Here is a 27972-nt window from a genome sequence, read left to right on the forward strand (position 1 = left end):
TTTCAAGAAGACGACGTGTGATTTTTAAAGTGAAAATTTTACAAAAAAAAATTTAAATATGTTATATAGTAACCTTGATTAATTAGAAATACATACATAATTTTATTATATATAGAATTGCAAATCAAAAATTTTATTAAACTTTTCCATTAAATATTTCAATTAAATGAATTTTTAGTTATAAAAATCTTTAACATTGCATTTAAAAAGTTATTAAAAAAATTAATAAGCAAAATGTTTTTTAGCCAATAATTAGCAATAATAACATATGATAGAGAAGCGAATTCACATATTTTACGGTTTTAACATAAAAAACTTAAATTGAAATGAATATGATGGGACTATATTGGACTCTATCAAGTTTTCTTTCAAATGATATTATGAAATTTTAGGAGTTTACTAAATCAGCATTTGAACACTGAGAAAAATTATAAATGCTCTAGCACAAAAAAAAACAGAAATCCTTTTTAATCTGATAATTGATTTAATATAAACTAAATTAATTTATCAAACATAATTTTATTTTGTTCAAATATCTTCATTAAAATGAAAACAAATCATTTTTTATTTGGCAAGTTTTAAAAACAAGTTTTTGATCTAGTACAAGATAAAGTAGAATATTTTTATATCTATTTTTTTCTTTTTTTTTAAGTTAATTGCGACTCTCCCAATTTTTTTAATTTAAGAACATATAAAAAAAAATTAAAATCAAAAAACAAAATTAAAATAAAATTGAATGATAGTCCAAACTTAATTACTATTATAATTTTTTTTTCTTTAAAAAAAAAAACAAGTTTAAGATTTTTTCTTGATCCTTTTAAATTTAATCAAAAAAATAACTACAAAAAAAATACCGAATGGTTATAGTAAAACATATTTGTTTTATAATAAAGCAAAAAAAAAAAAATGGAAACAAAAATAAATTTTAAAAACCAATTTAAAAAATTTAAAAATACAAAATTCTTGTGTGTCTCAATGGCGCCAATTAGTTTAATGATGGGTAACAATAACTTGAAACTTGAATTTCAATTGAAAAACAAGAAACCGAGAAATATTTTTCGATCTCCTTATACTAACGGTGCATATATTTTTTATTTTTTTTTTTAGTATTATTTAATTTCCGTTTTATACTTTCACTTATTTATATTCTTTTCTTTTCTATTTTTTTTCTGCAAATTAGAATATTAGAAAGGAATTATGGAAACCAGAACAGTTTTCAGCAATCAGGAACTTTAAAATTCCGTTAATTAATTCATTATAATATTATATTTTTCTTTTTTATATTTTAATATACAGGGTGATATGTGTTATGTGATTTTTTAATGCTTTATTATCTTGATCTAGAAGAAAGTAATAATCTTAATCTTGTTTTCAAGTATAACATTTAATACAAGTTTAATTCACAATTGATTTATAGGTAATAAATGTTTATGATTGTCTTATCTTAAATTTATAACAATTTTTACAATTCTATTTAATTTTATGAAACTGTTTTTATTAATAATCTTAATATATTTTATATTAACCCTATAAATAAATTACACGCAGAAATTATTGAATATTTAAATTTATTATCAAATAAATATTGCAAAATTATCAATTCAAATTCAAATTAGAGATTAAATATTTTTAAAAACATAATCAATTTTAAAAATACAGTTATCTATTGTTCGGTTATCCTTTTTTTGTACATCAGAAAGAAAGAGGAAATAAAAGAAGTAGTTTGGCAGGTTAATTAAAAATATTAAAAATTTTAAATAACTTGTGAATTATAAATTTAACAAAACAAAAAAAATTAAGAAAACTTGTAGAACTAAATAAGACTAAACGAAAATAATTAATTAAAAAAAAATTGCAACATAAATTGTATTGTAATTCAAAATGGGATGATTAAGCTAAAAAAATTTTAAAATGTCCCATAGAGTTAAATATAATAAAAATATTGCCATTGTACAATTTGAAAAATTTAATTATAAGTATTAAAAATTATTAAATCATATATTTATAATTTGCTAGTTTTCCAATAATTAAACTTATAAATATATTAATAAATTGGTTAATATAAGACTTTATTTTAAAGTTTACAATTTTATTAGTAAAATAGAAGCAAAATTAATTTAATTGATTATGCTTTACTTCACAATTATAAATGTATTACAATTGATTATGCTACTGGTTTATATTATACACAAAACATTATTATTTTATTAAAACTATTTTAACATAATTCATAAATTTTTAATCTTCCAGTTATGTATATGTTTTTTTTTCTCATTTCTTTATTAAAAATTAAATGTAAAACTAGATTTTAATAATATATTATGCACATAAAATCTATGAGAAAAAAAAATATTCAAATTACACGTGCCATGTTATTTGGAGTGATTTAATGTTTTTAAAGATTTAGGGTAGATAATTTTTATTTAACCTTTTAAAATGTATAAAATGTGTAATTATTATTGATATAACAAAAAATTATATAATTTAAATAAAGTAACAATTTAAATAATTATGATTTCAAGAACTTGATATACTATTTTTATAATATAATTTCAAGTTTTTAAATAATTAAAAACAAATATATTTATTTTATGGATTTAGAAATTCATAAATTTTTATGATAGTTAAAATGCTAGGTGCTAAAATAAAATTGAATTTGAGACTTAATAAAAATTTTTGTTATAATAATTAAATTATACAAACAACATGAAAATACGAAAATATTATTTGAAATTTGATAATTTAGAATTTTATAATTGGAACTTTAAAATTACTTATGTAATATACGAAATCAGGAAAGCATCTTTTGAAATTTATAACTTTGAGACACAAATACAAGAAATATAGGTTATTATTTTCATTATTGAAATTATTTAAAATAAAGTTTATATTTAATTTTCTTAAATATTAATTACAAAATTGCAATTAAGTTGTAAACGGTCTATGGACGTTGTAACCGAACCGATTTTTCAAATAATATGCAATATTTATTTTTACTATACATAAAAATATTTTTTTTGCGGTCAAACAGACTCAGTTATGCTCTTAATTTTTTAATATTTTTTTTAAATCTTAGAACTAAAAATAGAACATGTATATGTATATTAAATCTGAGGACCTAGTAATCCGAAAATTTAACAATAGATTTTTTATTTTTAAAATCTTATTGTATAGAATTTAAATATTTTACGTCATTGATTATATAAATTTTTAAACTAGAAACCGTTTTCAAGTTAATAATCTAATAATATTCAAAAAAAAAAAAAAAAAAAACGTCAAAATTTCATTAATGAAAGGAATAGCTTTTAAAAAGTCTTAAACAAACATCATAAAAAAACAAAAAACGAATTTAATTTTAATTTATTCATTCTAAATTCATTAGGAATACTAAAAAAAAAAATTTTTTATAGTATTTGAGTAAAAATATAGTTGTATAGGTATAACAAACTATTATGCAATATATTTTTTATTTTATATTTCTTTAGTTTTTTATAAAATAATTAAATTATGCGTAAAAATTTAACAATTTTATTTTAATCTATTTAGAACCCATATATATATTTCAATTTAAATCAAAAATATGTTATAAAAGTTGTTTTAAGTTAAATATAAATAAAAAAAAGGAAAAAACCACATAAGATAGAAAATAATTTAAAGAATAAGAATAAAGATAAGAATAAAGATAGAAAATAATTTTACAAATTTTGCAGATTTTCAGGCTAATTTTATGTAGGGACAATACATTACGTTAAAAGTTACTATTGAATGCAATCATGTCATGAATACTTTGTATAAATTATTACATTCATTTATTGAAATTTAATTAAAATTAGATTAGCCTTTTAAATTTTAATTTTGCTTAATAATAATTAACAAGAAACAAATATTTTCACAAAAAATATTAACGTACCGGCTAATTTTGTATTCTTGTTGACTGTTAAAAAATACATAATGTATTTAATTTGCTTAATATTATATAATTATTCCCGTTTAGCTGCATATTACAAATTTAAAATACAAAACTACGACAGGCTAGACATAGTTAACTCTATGACGCGATGAAACTAGGCATGATATCATGCACTAGCCCTATGTTCCTACTAGGAGTGAAGAAGGAAAAAATAACTCTACAATATAATGAGAACCTAATAATTTTAAATATATTTATCATAGTTAAAAATTAATTTACTTGAAATTTTAACTTTTATTTTTTTTAACAAATTCCAATTTAAATATGATTTCGATTTACAGTTTCTACAAATTTTTATAAATAATGTTAAAATTAATAAAAATTTGATCAAAAATCTAGTTTTTTTTAACTTCAGTCTTTAGAAATAAAAACAAACAAAAAAAATCCCAACATAACCTTGGTCATAAATTTAAAATCTTCCTCTCTTATTTAAAATTCATAAACGTTGAAGATAAAATAGAGAAGAAAATTTAAATTAATTTTTTTTTGTGTTATTTAATTACAATATATTATAATTATTAAATATTTATTAATAATATAAAATTTATAAAATATTAATTATTTATCACAATAAAATATAAATGATTTGTGATTGATAAAATCATAAAAAATTTCATTTTCCAAAAACTTATAATACAAGATAATTTAGTTTTATGTATTTTATTTAGTGTTTTTTTAATTAAAACAATACTTTTGTAAAATTATTGATGACGATAATTCAAAACTACAACAAGAATGACAACTAATCACGTTCACCTAATAATTTATTAATTGGAATACTTGAATTTTTAATATAATTTAAGTAACAAGTTTTAAAAGAACAAGAAGGCGCTATAATAATAATTTATAAAATTTTCAAAATATATTAATTAGAAATTAATAAAACTCTTATTTTAAAAATCTTTTATGTGCGTTCAATTTTTTATGATTTAAGAAAGATTAAAAAAAATATTTAATTTTAGATTATGATTTAATTTTCTTTATTACTTGTTATCTGATAATCTTTGATTTTAAAAAGAAACAGAAATGGATTCAGGTGAAAATTGTACGAAACGTGATACAATTTAAAATATTAAGCTAAAAATATTTGTATTAAAATATATTTTCTTTAATTTCAATTTTAAATTTTTTTACTATTTTTAAAAGACATCAATTTGTTGTGAGAATGTTATATTTATAATTAAATTCTCTAACTTTTTAAAATATCTCAAATATTGTGATTTTACTTCTAAATCACAATTTGTTTAGAAACAAAAATCATTAAGTTTGATATTCTAAAATCACATGAAATTATATTACAAAACCCAATCATTTTCGACAAATTTATTTCAGATCCTCTTTTTAATTTACAGAATTTAATGCTATATATCAAAAACTGTTTTTTATTAGGCGGAATACTCTTATGCTGATCGAAATTAAATGGTTAAATAACATGAAAATTTCAATCACATTTGAAGTATTAAACAATTTTTAAATTGATATATTAAAACAATTTTAGCTTAATAAATATAAAAAATACTCAATTAAATTTATAAAAAAAAAAAGGATAATTTATTTTGTAAATATATGTATGTACATTCCTTATATACTATTCAGCCCTATAATTTCTTTCTTTTTATATTATGTTTGTCATAAAATGACTAGTAATCTCATTTCGTTGCCTGAAATTTCGTCTCAAATTTTTTATAAGACAATTAAATATTAATTTTTAAATTAAAATATTCATTATTTAAGGTGCTACTGGAATATGTGCACCTTGTGGTTGAAAACCATTTTCATCAGCAACATAATTTATTGTATAAGGTTGACCATCATCACCTATATATGAGAATGAACCTTGAACAGCAATACCTTCTTGTTCAGTTCCAATATTTTTCAATTGACCGGATTCATCATGTTTTTTGCCATCACTAGTTTCAACACTACAAAGATAAGATAAATATTAAAATATTTTTAATTTAATTTAATAATTTTGAAATTCCTTACTAAAATTTATATCCATCTGTACCGATATTATCGTTATCATAACGTACGATTTCAACATCAGCTGGAATAGCTAAAGCAACGGCAAAGATTACTGATAAAATAATTACGAATTTCATTTTGTAGTTAAAATTATTATATTAGGTTGTTATCACAAAGAAGAGTGGTACTGTTATGAATATTTTAACAATAAAATTTTACGTTTTTATACTTTGAAAAGAAATCATGTAAAATATTAATTCAATTCATATATTTTGCAAAATTGAGAAAATATATTATTTTGAAAGAAGTGGAATTGTATATTATGCATTTATAATTACATTAATTTTATATATGTATATAAAAATAATATTATTAATATTTTGTGCAAAAATTTATTTGTGTTTTGAGGTCTTCTCTAATTTTGGTATGCATTTATAAGTAAAATTATACAAAAATATGTAAATATAAACGAATTAGTTTAAAAATCTTAATAAAATTATTTTCTATTTTTTAATCATTTTCTTTCTTTTGTTAATAAAAATTCATATTAAAACTGTACCAATAATATTTTTCGAATATTATTATAACCGTTTTAATATGTTATGATTTCTACGAAAAAAAATTATATCCGATAAATAATCTTTAAACTTAATAAACTGATAACTATGAAGTTTTATAAATAACAAAATAGAAGATTGTAAAAATGTTATAGGGCTTCATTCGTTCACATCGAATGCAAATTGTCGTAACCAACCGTATTTTCAACCTATCAGAACTTAGTTATAACTGGGGCACTCTATTTTTTCTTAATCGAAATTGAACCTAATTCTATCTAGAATTCACATCAACATACATTTAGAAAGCATAATTCTTATAGTATACTTATATTAAGTTTAGGTATGTAATTCTATGCATGCGTAATTATTTTGGAACAATATATAAAGTATAAGCTTTTTTTTATTTTTATGAATCGATGACTTCTATTGCAAATTCAATATTTGTAAAATTAACTAAGTTTAAAGCCGGTAGTATTTTTAGACCAGTGTTAATTTAAATTATGTGCTTATATTTAAAAAAAAAATCTTAACTTTCTCAATAAATTTTAATGTATATAAATCTTGAAATTAAGTTGTCTACCTTTAAGTACTAATTAACACCTGTTTTATATAATTTCAATAAAAACAAAAGAAATCAAATTCATTTAAATGACACCAACTTTACATTTTGTATTCACTTTAATACAATAAGATTTCCCTTTTATATCCTTGTCCATTATAAAAAAAATACTTAACCTGTTTATTAGATTTAAATTAAATTAATTAAATAAAATCAAAAAGAAAAATAAAAAAACAAATAGAAAAATTTATTTGCTAATCAAGTTTTGATTTCATTTTTTTTTTAAATTAAAACATTTAGCATATTTCATATTTTCAAAAGACTAGCAAAACCGGCATAACCCGGTACAATTATTAAAAGCCGGCTAAACAATTTTGTTATAAAGAACGCACAATAATATGTCAGAAACTGTTGTACTAGTTTGAAAATCAAAAAAAAAGTTGCAAAAATTATTTTTTTTATTGTTTTCTTTTTCATTTTATTAGCTATATTTTTTTTGCAATTCTATTTATCGATGGATACCGTAAAAAATTGAGCAAAGTAATAAAATAAATTTCTGTCACCAAAAAAATAATATAATAGAAAAATAATAAAAAATACAAAACAGATACATTTAAAGAAAAATGTTGATGAGTGCAATAGGAGCACATATTTCCATAAAAATCTCGTTTATATCAAAAAAATTTACTCAAAATGTATTATTTCTAACTCTAAAATTATGTTAATTAAATTGAAATGTTGGTCAATTGGTATAAATTTGAGCGTTTTTCAATTATTAATTACACAACAACCTCAATTGTCATTGTGATAACAACTTTTTTTCAATAAATAAAAGAACATTAAAAAACAAAAATATTAAAAATGAAATTCGTCATTGTTTTATCTGCTCTCTTGGCTGTTGCATTAGCTGCTGGAGGTGATCCAAAAGATGCTACAGTTGTTCGTTATGACAATGATAATATTGGTGTTGATGGTTACAAATTTGGGTAATTTGGATTATTTAATTGCTATCATAATTTCCATTTAATTCCTAAAATGGTCATATACATTATATGTAAATACAATAACTAATATTTCTTTTTTTTTTTACTTAGTGTTGAAACCAGTGACGGAAAAAAACATGATGAATCTGGTCAATTGAAAAATGTTGGAAGTGAACAAGAAGGTATTGCCGTACAAGGTTCATTCTCATATGTTGGTGATGATGGTCAAACTTATTCAGTTAGTTATGTTGCCGATGAAAATGGTTTCCAACCACAAGGTGCACATATTCCAGTTGCTCCATAAGTTAACAATATAAGGAATCTGTATATATTCTAACTAATTCACCGAAAGGCTAAAAAAACAAAAAAATTTATATGTGATTGTTAGTTTTAGTTAGTAATTTTTGTCGAAAATTGTAAAAAAATTTCACTGCCAATATAAGAATGTATAAAAAATCCTTACAGGTTAAGATTTAAAATAAAAATATTTAAAAAAAAAAATTAAACCAAAATTTGTAATTTAAATATTAGATTTTTTTAATTACCAACTTAGTATTTTATACACAATTTCACAAAAATGAATTGAAATAAGGAAAATTGGATGAAAATAATGTAAGTAAATTAAATGACTCTAAAATTAAATATTTGTATATTACAGAAATTTTCATATTTCAGAATTAAAGGCAAAATTTTGTAAGTAGTGAGAAATTTACGAAGCGTAAAATTGCTAAATTGAAAACACCAATACTTAAACAGAAATGAAATGACATTTAGTTATTTAAAGTTCTAAATTGTAAAAAGTACTTTTAAATTATTGAAATTAAATAATTTAGATTTATAAAAAATTATGTTGTAAAAGACTCTGTAAAAATATTTTACATTTATAAGCTGCAGTTCTAACGAAAAATTACGAAAGTAGAAATGCTGTTCTCGACTTGCTTGAATGAAATTTCAGCATTGTTGCAAAGCAATATTACAACTTTAATTCAGCAATATTGAAACTTGCACAACTTTCAAAATAATATTGGTTTTCTTAAGACCACAGAAATACCAAATATGTAAAAAAAACTGTAAAATTACTACACCCTAAAGTACAAACAGAAAAATTTAAAATCAAATATCAAGCCAAATTTTAATATCATTTTGAAAATCATAAAGAAAAACAAAAAAAAAATTTTTTTGTCAATTAAAATATGCATTTAGTATATTATGAACCTTATGTGTATATCTAACGTTACTGTGCATATTTACCATTGTAAATTACCGAAAATTAATAAAAAAAAAAATTGTGCCGTCATATTATAACCAAATACGTATATTTTTATTTTGTTGTTGTACATATGTGTATATTAATATATATGAGACTAATAAATATGAAAATAATATGTAGGTGACCTTGAATATGTTTTTATAATATTTTATATATTTTAGATATGTGCAAAATTCTAATAATTAAAAAACTAAAGCATTTTTATCTTTTAATTTTGGTTTAAATTTTAAAATTAAATATTGCACTTTCATTTATTTACTAAATAATAGTTTTGACTAATGAAATAAGGATGGTAATATCAAAAAATTTAGCTACAAAAAAATTTAAAACTGTTCTCAAAATATATCAAGAAAATACCAGTAAGCCCATCCATTTATTAACTCTCAAAATTTAGCTCGATAAACTGGCAAAACATGGTATTTTATCATACTTAGTGCTAACTTAAAAAAATATATATATTTAATACAAATATACTTATACACATTATATAGGATTTAAATAAATTATTTGTATATGCTAAAAACTGTTATACCGGTTTTATATCAATTGGATTCATGCTTACAAACATACATATATAGAAATAGAATATAAATTTTATTTTTCTTGCTATTTATATATTTTTGCAATCACCTGTCAACAGGTACCGTAAATTTTTTAACATAATATTAGCAATTTTTAATATTTTTCTAAAATAATAAAAGTATATAGAAAACAAGCTAGAATTATTAAAAATTTGTTCCTGTTAATATGGGGTAAAAAAAAAATATAATATTGTAGAAGTGAAATTTCCATAAAAATCTCGTTTTATTTTTCTTTTACATTATTAATTTTTTTTTTAGTTTTTCTTTTTTTTTTATGTTTTTCTCCAAAATAAAATATGTTCAAACTCAAAATTTTTGGTATATGTTAGCTACATAGTAACTTTATTTTAAAAAATATGCAAATTTAAATATTAATTTTGGTCAATTGGTATAAATTTGGTGGCTCTTTGATTATTATTTGCACAACAACCTCAATACTCATTGTGATAACAACTTGCAAAAAAAACTTGAAAAAATAAAATCAAAATGAAATTCGTTATTGTTTTGGCTGCTCTCTTCGCTGTTGCTATTGCTGCTCCAGCTGATGTTGAAATTGTTCGTTATGACAATGATAATATTGGTGTTGAAGGATATAAATTTGGGTATGTATAAAATTATTTTCAAAAAAAAATCCTGACCGATTATTAAATTTTCTATTTATCGTGCATAGTGTTGAAACAAGTGACGGAAAAAAACATGATGAATCTGGTCAATTGAAAAATGTTGGAACTGAACAAGAAGGTATTGCCGTACAAGGTTCATTCTCATACGTTGGTGATGATGGTCAAACTTATTCAGTAAGCTATGTTGCTGACGAAAATGGTTTCCAACCAACCGGTGCACATATCCCAGTTGCCGCCTAAGATATTACTAAATTTCTAAATTATATTATAGTTTTGAACCAAAAAAAAATATTGAAACAAAAATAAGACAAAAAAAAAACTTAATATTGGGTTGCTAAAATACAGGAAAAATAATAAGCAACGAAATTTCCAGCAAAAAAGAAGTCAAAAGAATGTGATTACTAGTTTTATTTAGTGATTACATTCAATTGTAATCATATACTGCCAATAGAAATTTAGTTCTTAGGTTAAGAAAATTTGAAAAAAAAATACAAAAAAAAAAAATTATTTAAAAACTGAAAAAACAATTGTTGTATTATTTGAATTTCTCCTACATTGTAAAAAGACTTTTAAATTGATAACAAATGCTTCAATAACATTAATAGGCAAAAATTCAAAGGATACCTATGTCAAATATTTAAATCTAAATTTTACCAATATTATTGCCTAGATAATATGTATGCAGATAAAAGGTCGGCAATGCCTAGGACAGATTTTGATTTTATAATTTTTATGACAGTGATTGATTTCAAAAATTTTATAAGTGACTTAATTCCATATTCAAAAATTTTTATACCAATTTTAATAAATTTTTTGAATAATGTAACATCAAATTAGCAAAATTATCTAAATTGAATAAATTTAAACTATGCAAATTTTCAAGTATCCAAACAATTTATAACAAAATTTATAGAAAATATTAATGAATGACAAAAATAACTTTTTTTTAAAGTAAAAACAAAAGTTTATGAATTTTGTTTGCTCTATACAAATTCATATATTAAATATAAGAAATGCGTAGGAGTTCATTGTATAAAACAAATTATTTTATAAATGAAGAACTAATGAGATACAAGTTAATGATCACATAAATAATTTAAATATATATTGTTTTTTTTTTATAAATTTGTCTAACCATATTACTTGCAAGATCTAACATTTCTCTCTAGTACTCTAATAGTTAATAATATTCACTAAGTTAAGTATCTATGCGCTAGCTTATAGCCTTTTTTCTTAAACTATATGTACTTAGAATAAAAAAAAATCGTATTATGTACTTAGAAAATCGTTGACTTACAAGATTGATTAGATAGTAAGCAAATGTTGTTTAAATTTTAAAAAAAATTTACTTTAACCGGCGAAAATAGCAATAAAATCTTATGATTTCAATAGTAAAAATTTGATAAAATTGCATTTTATTAGGTTCAAACGAACGCATTTCATGAAATTAGATTAACAAAAGTTTGTTAAGAAATGATAAGTGAACTAATAGATAAATTCATAAATTCCGTGATTTTAAATTTTGGCTTAATTGTACTTCTTACAAATTTAGCAAATTTTTTTAACACGAAACAAATTTACGTTATCTCAAAGTCATACCTTATCAGGAAGTTGAATTGTTTTACAATTGTGGAATATTGAATTGTTTTACAAATACTTAAAAGAACATAAAGTTATAGATTTCCAGGTTATTTGAAATATCATTTAATAAGTTAGAAAACTTCGTCTGCATTCCATTCAAACTTCTTAAAAGCGGGTTGTGCTTTTGCCCGGTCATCCCTTTTTGACTAAATCTTCATTTTCATATTGATTTCATATGTTATGTGTATTGTGCTGGAATTTGAAAATTTTATAGTATTGGTCGTCTTTTTAAGTTTATATACATATATATGTATATATATTTAATATATTTATGCAAAATATTTATCTAATTTGTTTCTAAATCTAAAAAAACACCAAAAACTGCTAAGAAACATAATTAAAATCACATTAACCCTATGAATAAAGTGAAAAAATTGTTATTAAAAAAATTAAAATAATTTTTAAAAATATCGAAAAATAGAAACAGATTTCAAAATTCCAAGTGTTGCGTTATTGAAACAAAAACTAAACTTTATAATTTCAGATTAGGATCTTTGATAAAAGGTGAAAATAATTGGTAAAAAATTTTCATACTAATAACTTCGCCTAAACATATGCAATGTTTCAAATGAAAATATATCGAATGATAAAATTCCTAACCTTAATGTGGTGAAAATAATCAGATTTCAACAATTTGTTATATATCTTCACCGTTGATAAAAATGTTTACAAATGATTGTTTTAGTCAGAAAGCAAAAAATTTTAGAGAAATTTAATAAATATCACGAAAATTTGAATATATTTCAAACTGAGAATAGAAAAGATTTCGATTCCCAGAACTGCAACAAAAAATAATTCAATATGAAAGTATATATTCTCTCAAGTGTCGTAAATTTAATATCAAATATTCAATATAGCAAAATTTACATTTACAATATTTACATGAATATAATATGACCTCATAATTTTATCTTCCTTGTTGTGTATCGGAGAACTTGTTATAAAAACTTATACATATTTATAATTTTCTTTTAATGCAATCATTTTATTCAAATTTAGCAAATTATGTATTAAGATGTTAATACATCTCTAAAATATTTAATTCATAATCACTTATTAATAAATTAATAAAATTACTTAGTGGATTCATTAATGCCTTAACATTCTATAACTTATCTTAATAATCATAAAAATTATAATTCTCATTACTACATCATATGCACTTCATTAAATAAAGTATTGGTAGGTAAGTAATAAAGATCTCATCTAAAAAGTACAAAACATTATTATACAAATAAAAATTCAATATTAACTTAAAGATTACCATCTTCATAGTCGGAATATTTATTTAATAATGAATTTATAACATTTTATTAAAAAATATCATACAAAATAGATTTTAATTAAATTTAATTTAATTTCAACAACGATTATATCTATAAGCTTTTTGTGAATGACGCGTTCATACCATTTAAGACAATATAATATTATTGAAGCTCAGAAGAAAAGATTACTGGTGGAAAGGAGGTGATTATCTACTAAATCAAAGTTTAACGGTACTAAAATTACTGTGTTGACTGCAATTCAAAATTATTACGTAATTTTTTAAAAAAGTTGTTTTAATTTCTACATTGAATTAAGGTAATTTATTCAGCATAATTACATAGCGCCGACTATATGCTTATTTAGGATTAAATATATTTAATGAAGTTTAAATGAAACAGTAAAATTAAGATAAAATTAATTTTTCACTTTGATATCTTACAAATTCATCATTATACGTGCATTAATAATTTAAGATTGTCTATAATACACTTATCTATGTGTCTTTAATTATGAAAGTTAAGAAAAGTGGATAAGTTGTAGAGAAACTGTTGTAGGCTTCAACAGATAGCTTTTAACATATTCTAGGAAATTGTGTTCAGAAGCGATTTAAGACAATCATTAAAAGAAACAAGAACCAAATAACAATGCTCACAGAGTGAACCAGCAAAAATTGAAACTATAGGAGATTAACAATGCATTATTTTGAGGCGAGAAGGAAATCTTGGATCGTTATTAAGACTGGAGTAGAATGCAGTCAAAATACGATTAATATTACCTAAAACTATACTGTTTAAATAAACAATTCACATAATTATGAGGTAAATTTCACATAAAAAGAACAATAAAAAAAATCAATCAATGTGTGTGGTTTTACTTGCCTCTTTCGTAAATAAATTCAACCGTGACCATGAAATTATATTTCGAACATGTAATAGAACATCAAAATAATATTATACAGTAAATTTACAAATTCCTTTTACTACATAATCATGAGAGTAGATGATGATGTGATGTCTGTCTTACAAAGATTTTCAATAAAGATAAAAATTCAATATGAAAAAATAAATAAGTGATTGGTTACAAAAATTTTTTTACTAAAAATTATTTAAAGATTTCAAATTATTTAAAATGAATATACATTTACGCATCTGAAATATTATGTGCATCTATACTTTTTCATAAGGTGTTTATGAAGCAATTATTTATTTTTGAATAGTTTTGGAAAGTGCAAAATATATACTGATAAAATAGGTAATATAATAATGAAAAAGAGGTTATAATAGTCTTAAAAATTCATCAAAATACTCAAGAAAAAAGAAGAAAAAGAAAAACAATTACAAATTATTAAGCAAGTGTGTAATAGAAAGTCAAAAACATCTACAATAACCGAATGACCATATAATAATTATGCTATACAAAATATAAAAAGAAATGCTGGTATAATGGATTTGCAAAATCAAATTATTATTAGTTTACCAATATTTAAGCCGTCGGTTGTTAATTTTTGGCAGAAAGAAAATATATAACCGAAATTTGACCATTCCTGTTTTTTTTTTTGCAACTATAAACCTCATAGGTTTAAGAGTGGTTTCCCAAAATCTGGTAATTAAATTTTTAAAACCTGTACAAAAGACACTGACCTGTTTCTAGACGCTTTTCCGTGATTTGGTTTATTGCCTCACTTAAACGGATTGCTTATATAGCGAATTTCCGTAATTTTCTTGACAGAACACCACATCATGATATTCGCTGACCACTTTTGAAACAATTTGCAGTACTTATGTAGCTCCTCGAAATCTTCGGAAAGGCAACCCAAATATTTAACTTCACAAAGGCCAAATTACTTGATTTTTCGATACTTGTTATATTTTCCTTATAAAATCTCCGTAACCTGAACAATTTTTATCATCATCCTTTAAGGTATTGAACTCTAAAAAGTAAAAAAAAAATAATAAAAGATTAAAAATATATTTTATAAATATCTTAGGGTTCAGTAAACAATTTAATATCGCATATAATATAACTTTTCAATTTTTGTTTAATTGTTCAAAAACGCTGTTTGACATAATATGATTTTGGAATGCATTGCGTTAAATGTAGCTGGCAATTATAAGCATTTTTTTTTTTCGTCAATTACTTTTTTAGTTTATCATCATGTTATTTGAGTAATTGTGTAAATTTTTTTTCTTTAATTTTTATATTTTAGGCGTACGTTTAATTGTTTTTGGAATATAATTTAAATATTTTGATGGTCATATGATTAAACTGTTGGATATGATAACAATAATTTGGTTTTGTCTTAGTTTTTTTGATAAAGATTAATTGCTTATATACCTATGGTGCTTATATGCTTAAGTTATGAATTTACATACATGCTATTTGACCTAATTATAAGTTCAAGTGTACTTAAAATGGTAATAATTAATAATGCCAATTTTGTTAAATTACAATAAAAGATTAATAACTTTTAATGTATTTTAATTATATGTCAGGTTCATTAAATTAAATATAGAAAAATCAATAAGACAAAGGTTTGATAGTTAATATTTTGTAAAATGAAACCAACAGCTAATTATGATAATTATAATGAATCAAAATACATAATATAAAGAGTTATATTAAAGTTAAATTAAAAGTTTGAAATTTTTTAATGGCAACTTAATAATTTAAATTGTAAATCTATCAAACTGTAATACAGCACACGCAAAATAATGAATTTCATATTGCTTGTGTTACAATTATAGCTGGAATGCAAATAGCATACTAAGTACTTAACTTATAAGTAAAAAATAAAATGCAATTTTCATTTAACATGTTTCATCCTTTATGATATAGCTCTAATGTGCTTCAATTTTACATTAAATAAGGCAGTAGTCATGACTGTCAGTGATCATTTAACAGATCATATCAGTCGTAATGATTTTATTATAGTAAATTGCAAAAACAAAAGGCTAAAGTTTTAAATAATATACAAATTAAAAATTAATTTCAACCAAATCATAAACAATCTCGAAAATATATATACATATATGGTATTTGATGAGAGATTTGGATTTCTTTTCGGAATTTAAAAAAAAATAGAATAACAAAAATTTAAAACTTAAAAAATATTATATAATAATTAACAATAATACCGTATAGTAATATCATTAATTTATATTGTTTTATTTATATAATATTATTAATATTTCATTAGTTTAACATCATTTTGAGAATTTCTAATCATTAATAATTTGAAAACAACAGAACTGATGAATAAAATAAGAATTTGTAATTAATCGAATTCTTATTTATGAATTAAAATATAATGAAAGCCTAATTAAATTATTTAAATATTATCGAAAAAAATATTTAAATTAAATATGCATGTATTTTATAATGAATTTTCTTTTCAATAAAAATATTTTTATAATAATCTTTTTAAGAACTTGTAATACAACTTAATACTAAGCTTAAATTAAAATAAAAAAAATTAATTAATTAATTTAGAGAAAAAAAAAACAAAAACATGGAAATACGTGTAGTTCTAAATCATCGAAATTATATGTAGGCATGATTAACCTGTTGATAAATTAATAATTTCATGTAACTTTTGCAAATATTTTAAAGCAACTTCATAAAATTGGTTAATAATCAATAAGTAATTTGTTTGTGATTAGAAATCAAAATCAATAAATTAAATATATTTGGTATGACAAAAATTCCGATTAAAAAATGTGAAATAATATAAATTTTTGCAACATTAATGAGGAACACATGATCTGTTCGTAAAAGTACATATATTATTTCGTCATGTTTCAGTTAAAGCGAAGTCAAAACATATCTTTTCTTCCCGGAAGATTTCTTTACGAATCTGCATTACCTAGAACTATTGAAATCATTGTGAATTATTGTGTCTAGATATTTGATGAGTTGGATCAGCGTCAGATAATATTGATATTTATTCTTCATTCATAACAAAACGAATGATCTTGTTGAACAGCGAATTAAATTTCGGAGGTTTTAAAGCTTTCAATTTGTTCAAAGCCTTCAAATTTGGAGAGAGCATTTGGAGTAATTTATTCAATTCTGTTTCCGAACCCTACCATAATAATTATAATGATATTCTAATATATAGGATAAAACACATATTTTCTATTGTTTTCAATTTCTGGTCATACGTTTGATATATGTAATTCACATTAAACATTGAAAAATATTTCCTTTCATTTTAGGAAATTTTAGATTCAATGCATCAAAATAACTTTTATGTCCTTAAATAAAATTGTTTATGGCCGAATTAAAACCACCCCTACATTTTTTAAAAATTTCGAAAAAATCAAGTTTAGATCAAAACTTGTCCGTATACTACCTTTCCTTTTATAATAATCAATTCACATTGTCATTAAATTCTATTTTTGTCACAGAAATTTCTATAATTATGATAAAAAGTTATTATTTTTATAATTTTAATGACATTCTAATACTTTCAAAATTTTTAATTTGCCTTAAAATTATTCAAATAAAAATTTGATCATAAAAATAAAAATTTTTTTTTCTCATCTTTGCATCATTTTGAAATATTTCTAAATTTTTAGGATTGATTCTCAGTGATTTTGAAATTTTTTTTTCTTAATTTCTATATTTTTTCAGCTTGTTTTCTTCATAATTTCCAATATTATCTACTGACGACGGTGACTACTGCTTCAAACTGCCTTAATATTTAATTCTTCTACGACAATAGCATTTAATAAAAACCTTGAAAATTGATTTCTAGAATTAAAAAATTGAAACTTCTGTTGTTAAAATATTTTTGATTTCGATAGACATATTTAGTAATGAAAATTAAATTAATATTTTATTTAAAATTAAACAAAAAATAGAAAAAAGAAACCGCAAAAAATTTTTGCTATAAATGTCAATAAAAACGCGAATTTTAATAAAATATTTTAATGCTTTGAATATTTTTATTAAATAATAACAAAAATAAGCATAAAATTAATAATAAAATGATTTGTTAAGTATGATATCTAATACCTTTGAAACATATTTAGAATTCTTAGATCTAGTTTTGTTGGTAACATAAGAATTATGAACATTTAATTTTATTTACTAATTTTTTTTTGGAATTTATTTTTTAAATGTTTAACAAAATATACCTTAAAACTTGAAATATTTTTACTATTTTAATTCCTTTAAAACTATTTTTTTAATTTTATTAAAGATATTTGAAAAAATCGTAAAAAAATTATTAAATTATTAGAATACGATTAAATTCTATTGAGAAGAAAGTTATTTTTAAACTCTAAGAATGGTTATCATATTGCGAAAATATACAGACAAAGAACTTAGGTTGATTTTAATTTTCGAAATTTGGTTTGGGGAATGGTTTAAGTGAAATTTTTAAGAAGAAAACGTCTCAATCTCCATCTTATACATCATTAATTTCATGGTCAACAATGGAGTTATAACGTAAAGACTGTTTGTTCTTAGAAATTGCTAGAGGTTAGTTCTAGAATGCGATACATACGTAAGTATTTTGCGATAAAATCTAATTATAATTAACTAATCTTAAATGTTGTCGAAATAAAATATTTTTATTGTCGTTAACCTATGATACCTATTAATTTTATTAAATACAGTCAGCAATCAGTAGGTATAATACATATCTAGTTTTCATCTTATTTTTTAATCGTGACCAGTCAATAGATTTCATTAATTAATATCAAAATAAATATTTTGATACATGAGTTTTAAAAAATCATCTTGTTTTACACATTATGCGAGCAGATAATAAATTTATAATTATAATTATTTAATAACATTTCATAATTTAATAAAATTATATTAAAATAATAAAATTTAGTTATATATAATATAAGAAATGTTGATGGCACTGAAATGTCGAAAGTATTAGAAAATTCTTCTGCAAGTTTTCAAATTTAATTAACGTTTATTGTATTATAGGGTGTTATTTGAATTTTATGAAATGTAATTGGAAAATCTGCAAAGAAAAAAGATGCAAAATAGTTCTTAAACTTTGTAATTATTTAGATATTTTGTGAAATAAACAAATTCACAATCCTAGAAGATTGTATTTATTATACATGTATTGTACGAATACAAAAATATGCCGAAATGTTTGCTTGGAAAAGTGTGATAAGTTAGAATACCTATTGTAAAAATACGAGACGACTGAGAAGTTCGTAAAGTTTTTCTTGATCCAATTAGAAGTTCTACGGCTTGATGGCTTGATGCAATACTGCAATTTTTAAAGGGCTAAGGCATAGGAATAGTACACTTCTAAAAGAATCTCGCATTTGAATTCTCGAACGAAATATATGGCATTCATTATTCCTTGTTCCCCGGTAATATTTTTATCCTCTAATAAAAGTAGCATAATACAAAACATTGGCACACCTTGTATATGATAGAACCTTTAATATACCTACTAAATAAACAAGTTTATTGATTATAATAAAATTAATAAATTTGTAATAAAAAAATTTTCAAAAAATTAAATAGTTTTTGTGTTTTAATCTAATATTTTAAATTATAATTCAATAATTTCAATAATTATATGGTTCATTCTCATTTAATTATACTTTTATTAGTTTTTAGTTTTTTTCGGTTCTGAATTAATAATAAAAATATTTATGTGAAAAACAATTTTGAGTTGAATTTGAACACTTCAATATTTTAATAATATTTATAACAGCAACGATAATAAAGGTTTAATAGCATTTACAAAAAACTTATTTAAGGTGCTTATGAAAAAAAAGTAGTCTACTATATAGTTGAAATTAACTTAAAAAGATTGTCATATCAATGATGTTCAATAGGCTAATCCGGAATGAAATTTTATTTAAAGATCTCATCTCTTATCCAATTTGGTAATATTTTGGATTTATGATTTTTCTTTTTATTTATTTTTTAGTACCGGTTTTTTTAAGTACACATTTAATACATAAATGTGTATACAATCTTAAAAAAAATTATTTATTTTTTTATTCGTTATAGACTTTTAAAACAACAATATTATAATAAACTTATGTGTACGACAACAACAAAAAAAATAGTCGGAGAAAAAAATTTCAGTAAAAATTATGTTAATTTTTAACCAAAAAAGAAGAATAAAATTTAATAAAATTAAATTAAAAATATTATAATAAATGCAGAAATTGCCAAAAATTTAATGTGCGAATAATAAAATGTGTGAATAGTCAAGTAATATGATAATCTTATAGCACAGAAGTAAATGATTATAGACATGAAATGAGCCATTATTATTCATAAATCTTTCAATAAATAAAACTTTATTTGATTTGCAGATTAGAGCAGATTTCTGACCTTGAAATTACGTTCTTTCTTTAGAAATAATTTAAAATTATTTAGTAATTTATTAAAAATTATTTACAATTGTGCTTGAAGTGCTATATAAATTTGGCAATTGTGTTAGAAATTGATTCCTATTCTGAAAGGGAATAATTCTAGACTCGTACATACAAGAAAATATTCGCATAAAAATGAAATAAGTCTACCTGTATACCGGCTCATTTAAGTATTGATGCTAACGAGAATCTAAGTCTAAAAAATGTAATACTAAAACGAATCATTCCGCTGCATAAATATCATTGGGATGAATGGCCTGATTTGAATCTATATAGGTAAATACTTCATTCTCGATTTATTTTTGCCGAGAGTCTCATAGCTTCTTTGATGTGAAAAGTTTGGTACAGCAATCTCCTTAATTGAATAATCCTATACTCAATGTTATGCGGGTTTAAAGCACTTTTATAGAATTACCGTTTTTCTAGAAAATCAACATTTTTTCTAAAAAAAGATCAAAATTAGAACTTACTTAAACCAATTTAATTAAAATATTATATTGAGATTAATAATTGGGGTTATAAATTTTTTTGTTGATTTATCAATTCACAAACATATTTCCAATATATTTGTAAAGTATTTACGAAATTTTATTTCCACACAAAACTTAGTTAATTTTGAATTTGCAATAATAATTTCAAATAATTTTTTAAATGTGTAATTGAAAACGTGCATTAAAAGCTGTTATAACATTTTAATAATTTCTTAATGTTTAAATAATTTCTTAAAATTTGTATAAAATTAAGTATAATTATCTAATTATTTACGTAAAAGGCTATACATTAACAATAAATTAATTAATTACTGTATAAGCAAACATTTACTAACATAATAATCGTGTTCCAAATCTGAACATTTAAGTAATTAACGTACAATACGCAAAAGGTTTTTTAAAAGTATTATTTCCTCAATTGAATAACAATAAACTGAATAGTAAAAATTAATAAATTATTACACATTCTATTGTATTAAATAAAATCCTGAGAAAGAAAATGAATTAGATTTTATATCATTGGATAAGAGGAAGAGACGATTATTTAACATATTTTATTTACTGATTCTTAGATAATATTCAATTTAATTTATTAAGATATTTCTTAATTCAGGTTGGAAAATGATTGTAATCTCAAAGAAAATTATCATTATTTTACTAAAAAGGGTACAGACTAAAATTAAAGCAAAATTTCAAGTTCAAATTATAAAGAGGTCAATATTATGTATTATTTGCTATGTATATTTTAATTTAATTAGAAATTATTTTTTTTTGTATATAGGAAATTAAGAAATCAGTAGGTGAACGGTATTACTTTCTGTGGTTTTAAATAAAAAGCACTTAACCAAAATTTGATGAATGTATCTCACTAAACTTCGAAATTGAGAATATATAAATCAAAATTTTGAACTCTATTAACTTACTCTTTGCTTATACAAAACAGGTTTTTTTGGACTTGAAGAATTACTTTTTAAAAATGATCTGTTCCCATAGTTTTCAATATCAGTTTACTAATTAATAATGTAATCTGTACAACACTAACCTAATTTTAGTAATTATTAAAACTTAATTATTAAAATAATTTTCCTATTTAACACACAAAATGTTCTAAAGCTATTTACAAATTTTTTCCTTAATAATTTATTGAATAACAAATTTTGCAAATTCTGTAAGAATTATTTTTATTTTAATGTTTTTAAACAATCCCATATACTCATATCATAAACAATTTTTATAATTATTAACTATCGTCATTAATTAAAATATACTTGAGAACTAATGTATAAGATTTAAAAGTTAATGAATATAAAGTAATTTGAAACTAATAATTTTCTCGTCAGAATTATAAGATTTAATATCTCATGTAAAATTTAAAAAACCAAAAACGAAACGAAAAAAAGGTGCTGAACAACATTATTTATGTGCGTTCTTTTCCATCAAGCACATAAATATCATGCATATACTCGTAGCATATAAGCAACTGTCAAAAAGCATGTAAGTTTTATAAGTTTTCCGAAGTTAATAATTGATTATCTTTCATATACTACCGTTTGAAATTGTTGCCTTCTTCAAAATTTTTGTTATTAATTTGATCAAATTAAAGTTATTTTTTTTCTATTAATTTTTTTTTTTTGTTTTTTAACAAATTGATTTGATTGATTATTCTACTGGGGGTTCAATTAATGAATATAAACTGAAGTATTAAAGTTTTTTAAATATCAATACAAAAATATTTATTATTAAAGTTTTAATATCATTGAAACATTGTAGTAAATACTGTTTGTGAATTTTATACAGGTTAGATGTGTACTATGTGTTCATATTTTCAGTGCAATGTTTACTTTAAATATATTATGTAGCAAATTAATGCAGAATGAGAACAGTGCATGAGTGGCTTACAATACTTAAGTGGTTTTTTTTTTGTTACAATACTAAAATACAATTTTTGATTGTAAAACAAAATAGAAAATAATGAGTATTTTTTACAAAATAAAGTGCTATGTTTGCATAATTCCACTTTTTTCATAAAATTAATTGATTTATTAAGTTATACTCAATAAAATTGCTTTTGCTTTTCTAAAAGTCTAAAATTAAAAACCTTTATATTTATCTAATCTTTTACACTAATTAAAACATTTTAATTTGAAAACAAAAAACTATGTATACTCGTACAAATACAATCAGAGCCATTTTATATCGCATATTTACTTGAATTAATATTAAAATACTATCATTTTTATAACACTATATGATTATTTCTGCTTACTAATTATTATTTTCCGGGTCATTGTTTTACATTAAATATCCGAAAACGCAATATATATTAGCTTTTTTAAACATTAGCATCCTATTATTTAACATTAAAAATACCCCGCAAATATCAATATACATAATCTATAAATAAATAATCTATAAAACTAATCAATGAATGATTCATAAAAAAATTATTTAAATTAAGTATTAAATAACATTAAAAACAAATATGTAGTTAAGATCGTGAAAAAGTTTTAAAAAACTATAACTAAATTTTCTGAAAAAGATTGAAATTTAAATTTCTTTAGATTAAAAATTTTGTCTATTATTTTAATATTTTTTGTTTTTTTCTCTGTTCATTTAAAATAAAATGTATGTATTTTAGTTCCAGCGGAACTTAACTAAATCATTTAAATTGGTTTATGTAAAATTCAAAAATATTCACTAAAAAAAAACAATGACAATATTAATACTTGAATTTATTTGATGCTTCTGTATATCTCTGATGCTTATTCGGAAATTTTTAAAAAATCTGACACTTTTATGACAAAAAAAGAAAGAATATATTATAGTAAAAAAATGTACTTAATTTATAAAATTGTCCGTATGATTTTCATATTAAGAATGCAAAATTCAAAACTATAAAGTAAAAATTTCGTATATCACAATATGTGCAAATAAAACATGAAATTTGACGAGAACAGAATTGTAACTCACTTTCACTTTTTCAAAAATTTACAACCTCTTAATACCATATAAAAACGGGGGTAAAATTTGGATCTTGAAGGAACGCAGACACTTAAGTGGTAAACGATAAAAACACAGAAACTTAAATGGTCTTCTAAAAAGATTTTAACTCTGTTTAATAAATTAATTCTTAATATGAAATGCCTTTAGACCAAATATAATATATTCATCAAAAGCATCATTTTTATATAACAATGCAATCTAAAAGTCATCCTAATTTTTAACATAGTAAACGCAAAAATAAAAAACGCGAGCATAATCATGATTAATTCATTAATTTTTTTGATTCTCAATCACAAAAAAAAGACAATATAAAAAAAGCTGCATGTGGGCGAAAATATTTATTTTTTTCATTCACCTGCTTATGAATCTTCTTTTAAATTTCAATTTAAAAAAAAGACCAAAATATCATCTTTGCGTATTTTTTATAAGTAGTACTTTTTTTCTATATAATTCTATAATAACCACACCAAATCAATCAAATAGTAGTCTAATGTCTATGAAAACAAATGAACAAATCATTTGGTAAATTTTACACAAAAAATATGATTATAGAAAACATTTTCAAATATACATAAGAATTTTAATTAATTTTGGCACAGTTTGATATAATTTTTAGTGTTCTAAAATTCTAATAAATACAAAATCAGGAAATAAATTATTTTTTTTTTTTAAATAACTTTTGTACAGATCTAAGTACCTAGCATTAGTTAAAAATATTGATCTTAATGTAACCAAAGTGGAATTTTGATACTTAACGACTTCTAAGTATATGACTTGTAGAATTTTTTGAGTGTATAGTAATTAAGGCTAAACTAGTTTTTTGTCTATAATGTCATAATATAAAAACATGTGTGTATAAAAAATTCTTATTAAAAAATTAATAAACTACGATTAAATGACATAAATTTGGTAAAACTGTTGACATAAATTTGTCATTCACACCTATTAAAAATTAATTTGAAATGTACAAAAAATTTATTACAAAAGCAATTAATTTAATTAATCTTAAACATCTTAAGTTCAATTAGAACTATTATTTCTAAATGAACTTTCGTTATTAAAAAAATATAAAAATTTAGAACAAGTTAAATTTAATTTAGATTTTTCTTGTGTTAAGGATCTCATATCAAAACTAGTTTAAATTTTTATCTTAAAGACTTGATATTAAACAAAATTATAAATAAATTAGATTATGTTACCAGGATAATAGAAATTTTTTATTTAAAAATATTTGTAAGAAGTTAGAATAAAATAAAAATAGAAAATTCCAAAGAAACTTTAAAATTCATGATTTTTTATTACTTTTACTTTCTCATTTTGAGAGCAATTCAACTAAAAAAGAGTTTTAAGAAAAAATATTACTTTTATAAAGCTTTCTAATTACCTTAAATTTCATTTTTCAGCCATTATTTAGCAACTATTATTTTAAAACCTATTTTAATCATCTTTTTTAAATTGTAAATAGTACTCAGAGGCTTCGCTGGACATGGTGATTAGTAAGGCGAACGCCTTACTTTATACAATTTCATTATAAGATGGTTTTGACGACTAACCGGTCCATTGGTATTTATAATATTAAAGATGTATTGATTGACTTGAGGTCGCCGTAATAATGCTGACACGGGTATGCTCCATTTATTTTTCAAATCTTATTTTATTGATTATTTATTAATCCATTCCATTTAGGGATGACGTTTTTACTTAGAAACTGGTGATTGCAACTAAATAATGATTAATTCATTTCAACTGTTATGATTTGTAACTCGAAGCTGATAAATGCTACATCTAAGCCATTGTTTGATTTGATAATCTTTGCTAAAAACAAAAAAAGTAGTATTATTTATGTGCAAACATGATGTTATTTAATTTGTAAATCCATAAAAGGCATAAATATTTAAATTTTCTTTCCTTTCTGAATACATGTTTTGCCGCTATACGACAAAAAACATTATAAAACCTATTCCCGTATAACTAACTCTTCAAAAAGTCTTACATTAATTATATATAGCAACTACAAATTCATTATTAAAGAGGAAACAAAATTTTTTTTTTTTGTTAAAATCAATAAATCACATTTTCATCACTAAAATATTTTGTTAGAATTCTTTTCAAATTAGTTTGTCTATGTTCAATATCAATAACATTTACTTTTTGTGTAAAATCATGATATTCAGGTGGTTTTTGTTTTTTTTTTGCTAATATGTAATAACCACTTAAATTTTCATCAAAATTACTATTATTATTATAAATTTTATGTATGCGACAAAACTGGTCCGATTAGAAATCATAAAAGTTTATTAAAATTTTTATGTTTTTATTGATTACGCGATTACAATGTTGAAAAGAATACTTATACGAAATTCTTGAACTGAAACAAATGAAAAAAAAAAATTTTTAAATGTTTTTTTCTTTATGAAGAATATACTGAAAAACAAAAATACTTTTATGTAAATAAGTTTTATTATCAAAGCTTATAATTAGATACATACATATATATATTACCTATTTAATTAAAAAGAGATATTTTTGATATTAAATATTTTTATATTTGGATTTTTTATATTGATTATTATGACATTTTAGGAAAAGGAACCTTAACTACATTACAAAAACGAAAAAAAACTAATGTTAATATCATCAGTAATTAATTCAAATCAAAGCAGTTGTACTTACATAAAAGTTGTAGGATAAGTATGCAGTAGCTTTAAAAATTTACGCTCTTATCTTCACTTTTAAATCGGAATTCCCATTTTTTTCATTGATAATGTCATTTTTCAAATAAGATTTCCTCTTTTTTTAATTAGATTTTGGCACTCTTCCTGGAAATTGCAACAGAATCTATCATTTTCAAGTCTCTCCTTCCCTCCTTCTCTTTTCTGAATTTCTCCTTTTCACTCTAAAAGTCCTGATTTCGTTCATTTAAAAAAATTCAGATAAACCTGCAATGAAAATATTATTAATTATAATATACCAAAACGTAGTTCTTAAGCTAATTTATATTGAGTAAAGCTAATTTATATTGAAACAATACTAAGTCCATAATCTAAAATTACTGTCATATAATGTTTAATATGAAAATCTAACTTAATTTCAAAATATAGCATTTATCTCTAGAACTAATATATTATTATGTATAAGCAACAGAAAAAAAATGATAATAAAAATATAAAATGTATCTATACTTTTATTATGTTTATAAACATTTAAAAAAAAAAAAAAAATTAAATTTAAAAACAAAAAAAAAAAACCAAATACTTAAATGTTAATGAGACACAAATATAAAATATAAGTATGTCACTTGAAAACTTAATCCGCATATGATCTGAAGCTCTTCTTCATTTTAAATTCAACCCATACTAATAAGAACGCATAAGCAAAAGAAAATGAATGAATGACCAGACAAAATGTTAAAAGTTATGAATAGTGGCGGTTATACAGAGGCAAAAACAACAGTCAAAACTGATCAGATATGAGAAAAATAAAAAAGGAAAACAAATTATAAAAATAGATGTTTGGGCAAAAAAAAAATAAAGTTGGATCAACCAATAGTTTGAAAAGAAGCACTTTTCTCTTGAATACCGTTTGAAAGTCTACCGGCGTTATTTAACATATGTATCTTTCTTTATAACCGAGAACATATCTTTCTATATAACCGAAATATATCGATTCATTGCATACATTTAGTATAAATTT

At 21.7% G+C, this 27972-nt stretch overlaps 3 protein-coding genes across 4 annotated transcripts; 2 read left to right on the forward strand and 1 right to left on the reverse strand.

Annotated features, from left to right (window-relative positions):
• Nucleotides 1-5699: 5699 nt before the first annotated feature.
• LOC129606836 (flexible cuticle protein 12-like) lies at nt 5700-6072 on the reverse strand. The gene is made up of 2 exons (XM_055517416.1): nt 5957-6072; nt 5700-5892 (listed from the first exon to the last, which is right to left on the reverse strand). The coding sequence occupies exons 1-2, from the start codon at nt 6070-6072 to the stop codon at nt 5700-5702; spliced, it is 309 nt and encodes a 102-aa protein (XP_055373391.1).
• Nucleotides 6073-7898: 1826 nt separating this feature from the next.
• LOC129606821 (flexible cuticle protein 12-like) lies at nt 7899-8455 on the forward strand. Its single transcript, XM_055517392.1, has 2 exons — nt 7899-8037; nt 8146-8455. The coding sequence occupies exons 1-2, from the start codon at nt 7913-7915 to the stop codon at nt 8336-8338; spliced, it is 318 nt and encodes a 105-aa protein (XP_055373367.1). The 5' UTR covers nt 7899-7912; the 3' UTR covers nt 8339-8455.
• Nucleotides 8456-10358: 1903 nt separating this feature from the next.
• LOC129606829 (flexible cuticle protein 12-like) lies at nt 10359-20590 on the forward strand. 2 transcript variants are annotated; one of them, XM_055517404.1, is made up of 3 exons: nt 10359-10487; nt 10556-10736; nt 20573-20590. In XM_055517404.1, exons 1-3 carry the CDS (start codon nt 10372-10374, stop codon nt 20588-20590), a joined length of 315 nt encoding a protein of 104 aa, XP_055373379.1. In that variant the 5' UTR covers nt 10359-10371. The 2 variants fall into 2 exon arrangements, with proteins under 2 accessions (XP_055373379.1, XP_055373378.1); XM_055517403.1 differs by lacking the exon at nt 20573-20590 and having other exon boundaries at nt 10556-10839.
• The last annotated feature ends 7382 nt before the right edge of the window (nt 20591-27972 follow it).

Source organism: Condylostylus longicornis, unplaced genomic scaffold (genome assembly GCF_029603195.1).
Source record: "Condylostylus longicornis isolate FDR11 unplaced genomic scaffold, ASM2960319v2 ptg000022l, whole genome shotgun sequence".
Taxonomy (NCBI): Eukaryota; Metazoa; Arthropoda; class Insecta; order Diptera; family Dolichopodidae; genus Condylostylus; species Condylostylus longicornis.

What these genes read in the sequence shown, in the direction of transcription:
- LOC129606829 (XM_055517404.1), top strand. Translation starts at nt 10,372, where the DNA reads ATGAAATTCGTTATTGTTTTGGCTGCTCTCTTCGCTGTTGCTATTGCT. An exon ending in GTTGAAGGATATAAATTTGG is followed by an intron (nt 10,488 to 10,555) that starts GTATGTATAAAA and finishes TATCGTGCATAG; the next exon opens with TGTTGAAACAAGTGACGGAA.
- LOC129606821 (XM_055517392.1), top strand. Translation starts at nt 7,913, where the DNA reads ATGAAATTCGTCATTGTTTTATCTGCTCTCTTGGCTGTTGCATTAGCT. An exon ending in GTTGATGGTTACAAATTTGG is followed by an intron (nt 8,038 to 8,145) that starts GTAATTTGGATT and finishes TTTTTTACTTAG; the next exon opens with TGTTGAAACCAGTGACGGAA.
- LOC129606836 (XM_055517416.1), bottom strand. Translation starts at nt 6,072, where the DNA reads ATGAAATTCGTAATTATTTTATCAGTAATCTTTGCCGTTGCTTTAGCT. An exon ending in ACAGATGGATATAAATTTTA is followed by an intron (nt 5,893 to 5,956) that starts GTAAGGAATTTC and finishes TTATCTTTGTAG; the next exon opens with TGTTGAAACTAGTGATGGCA.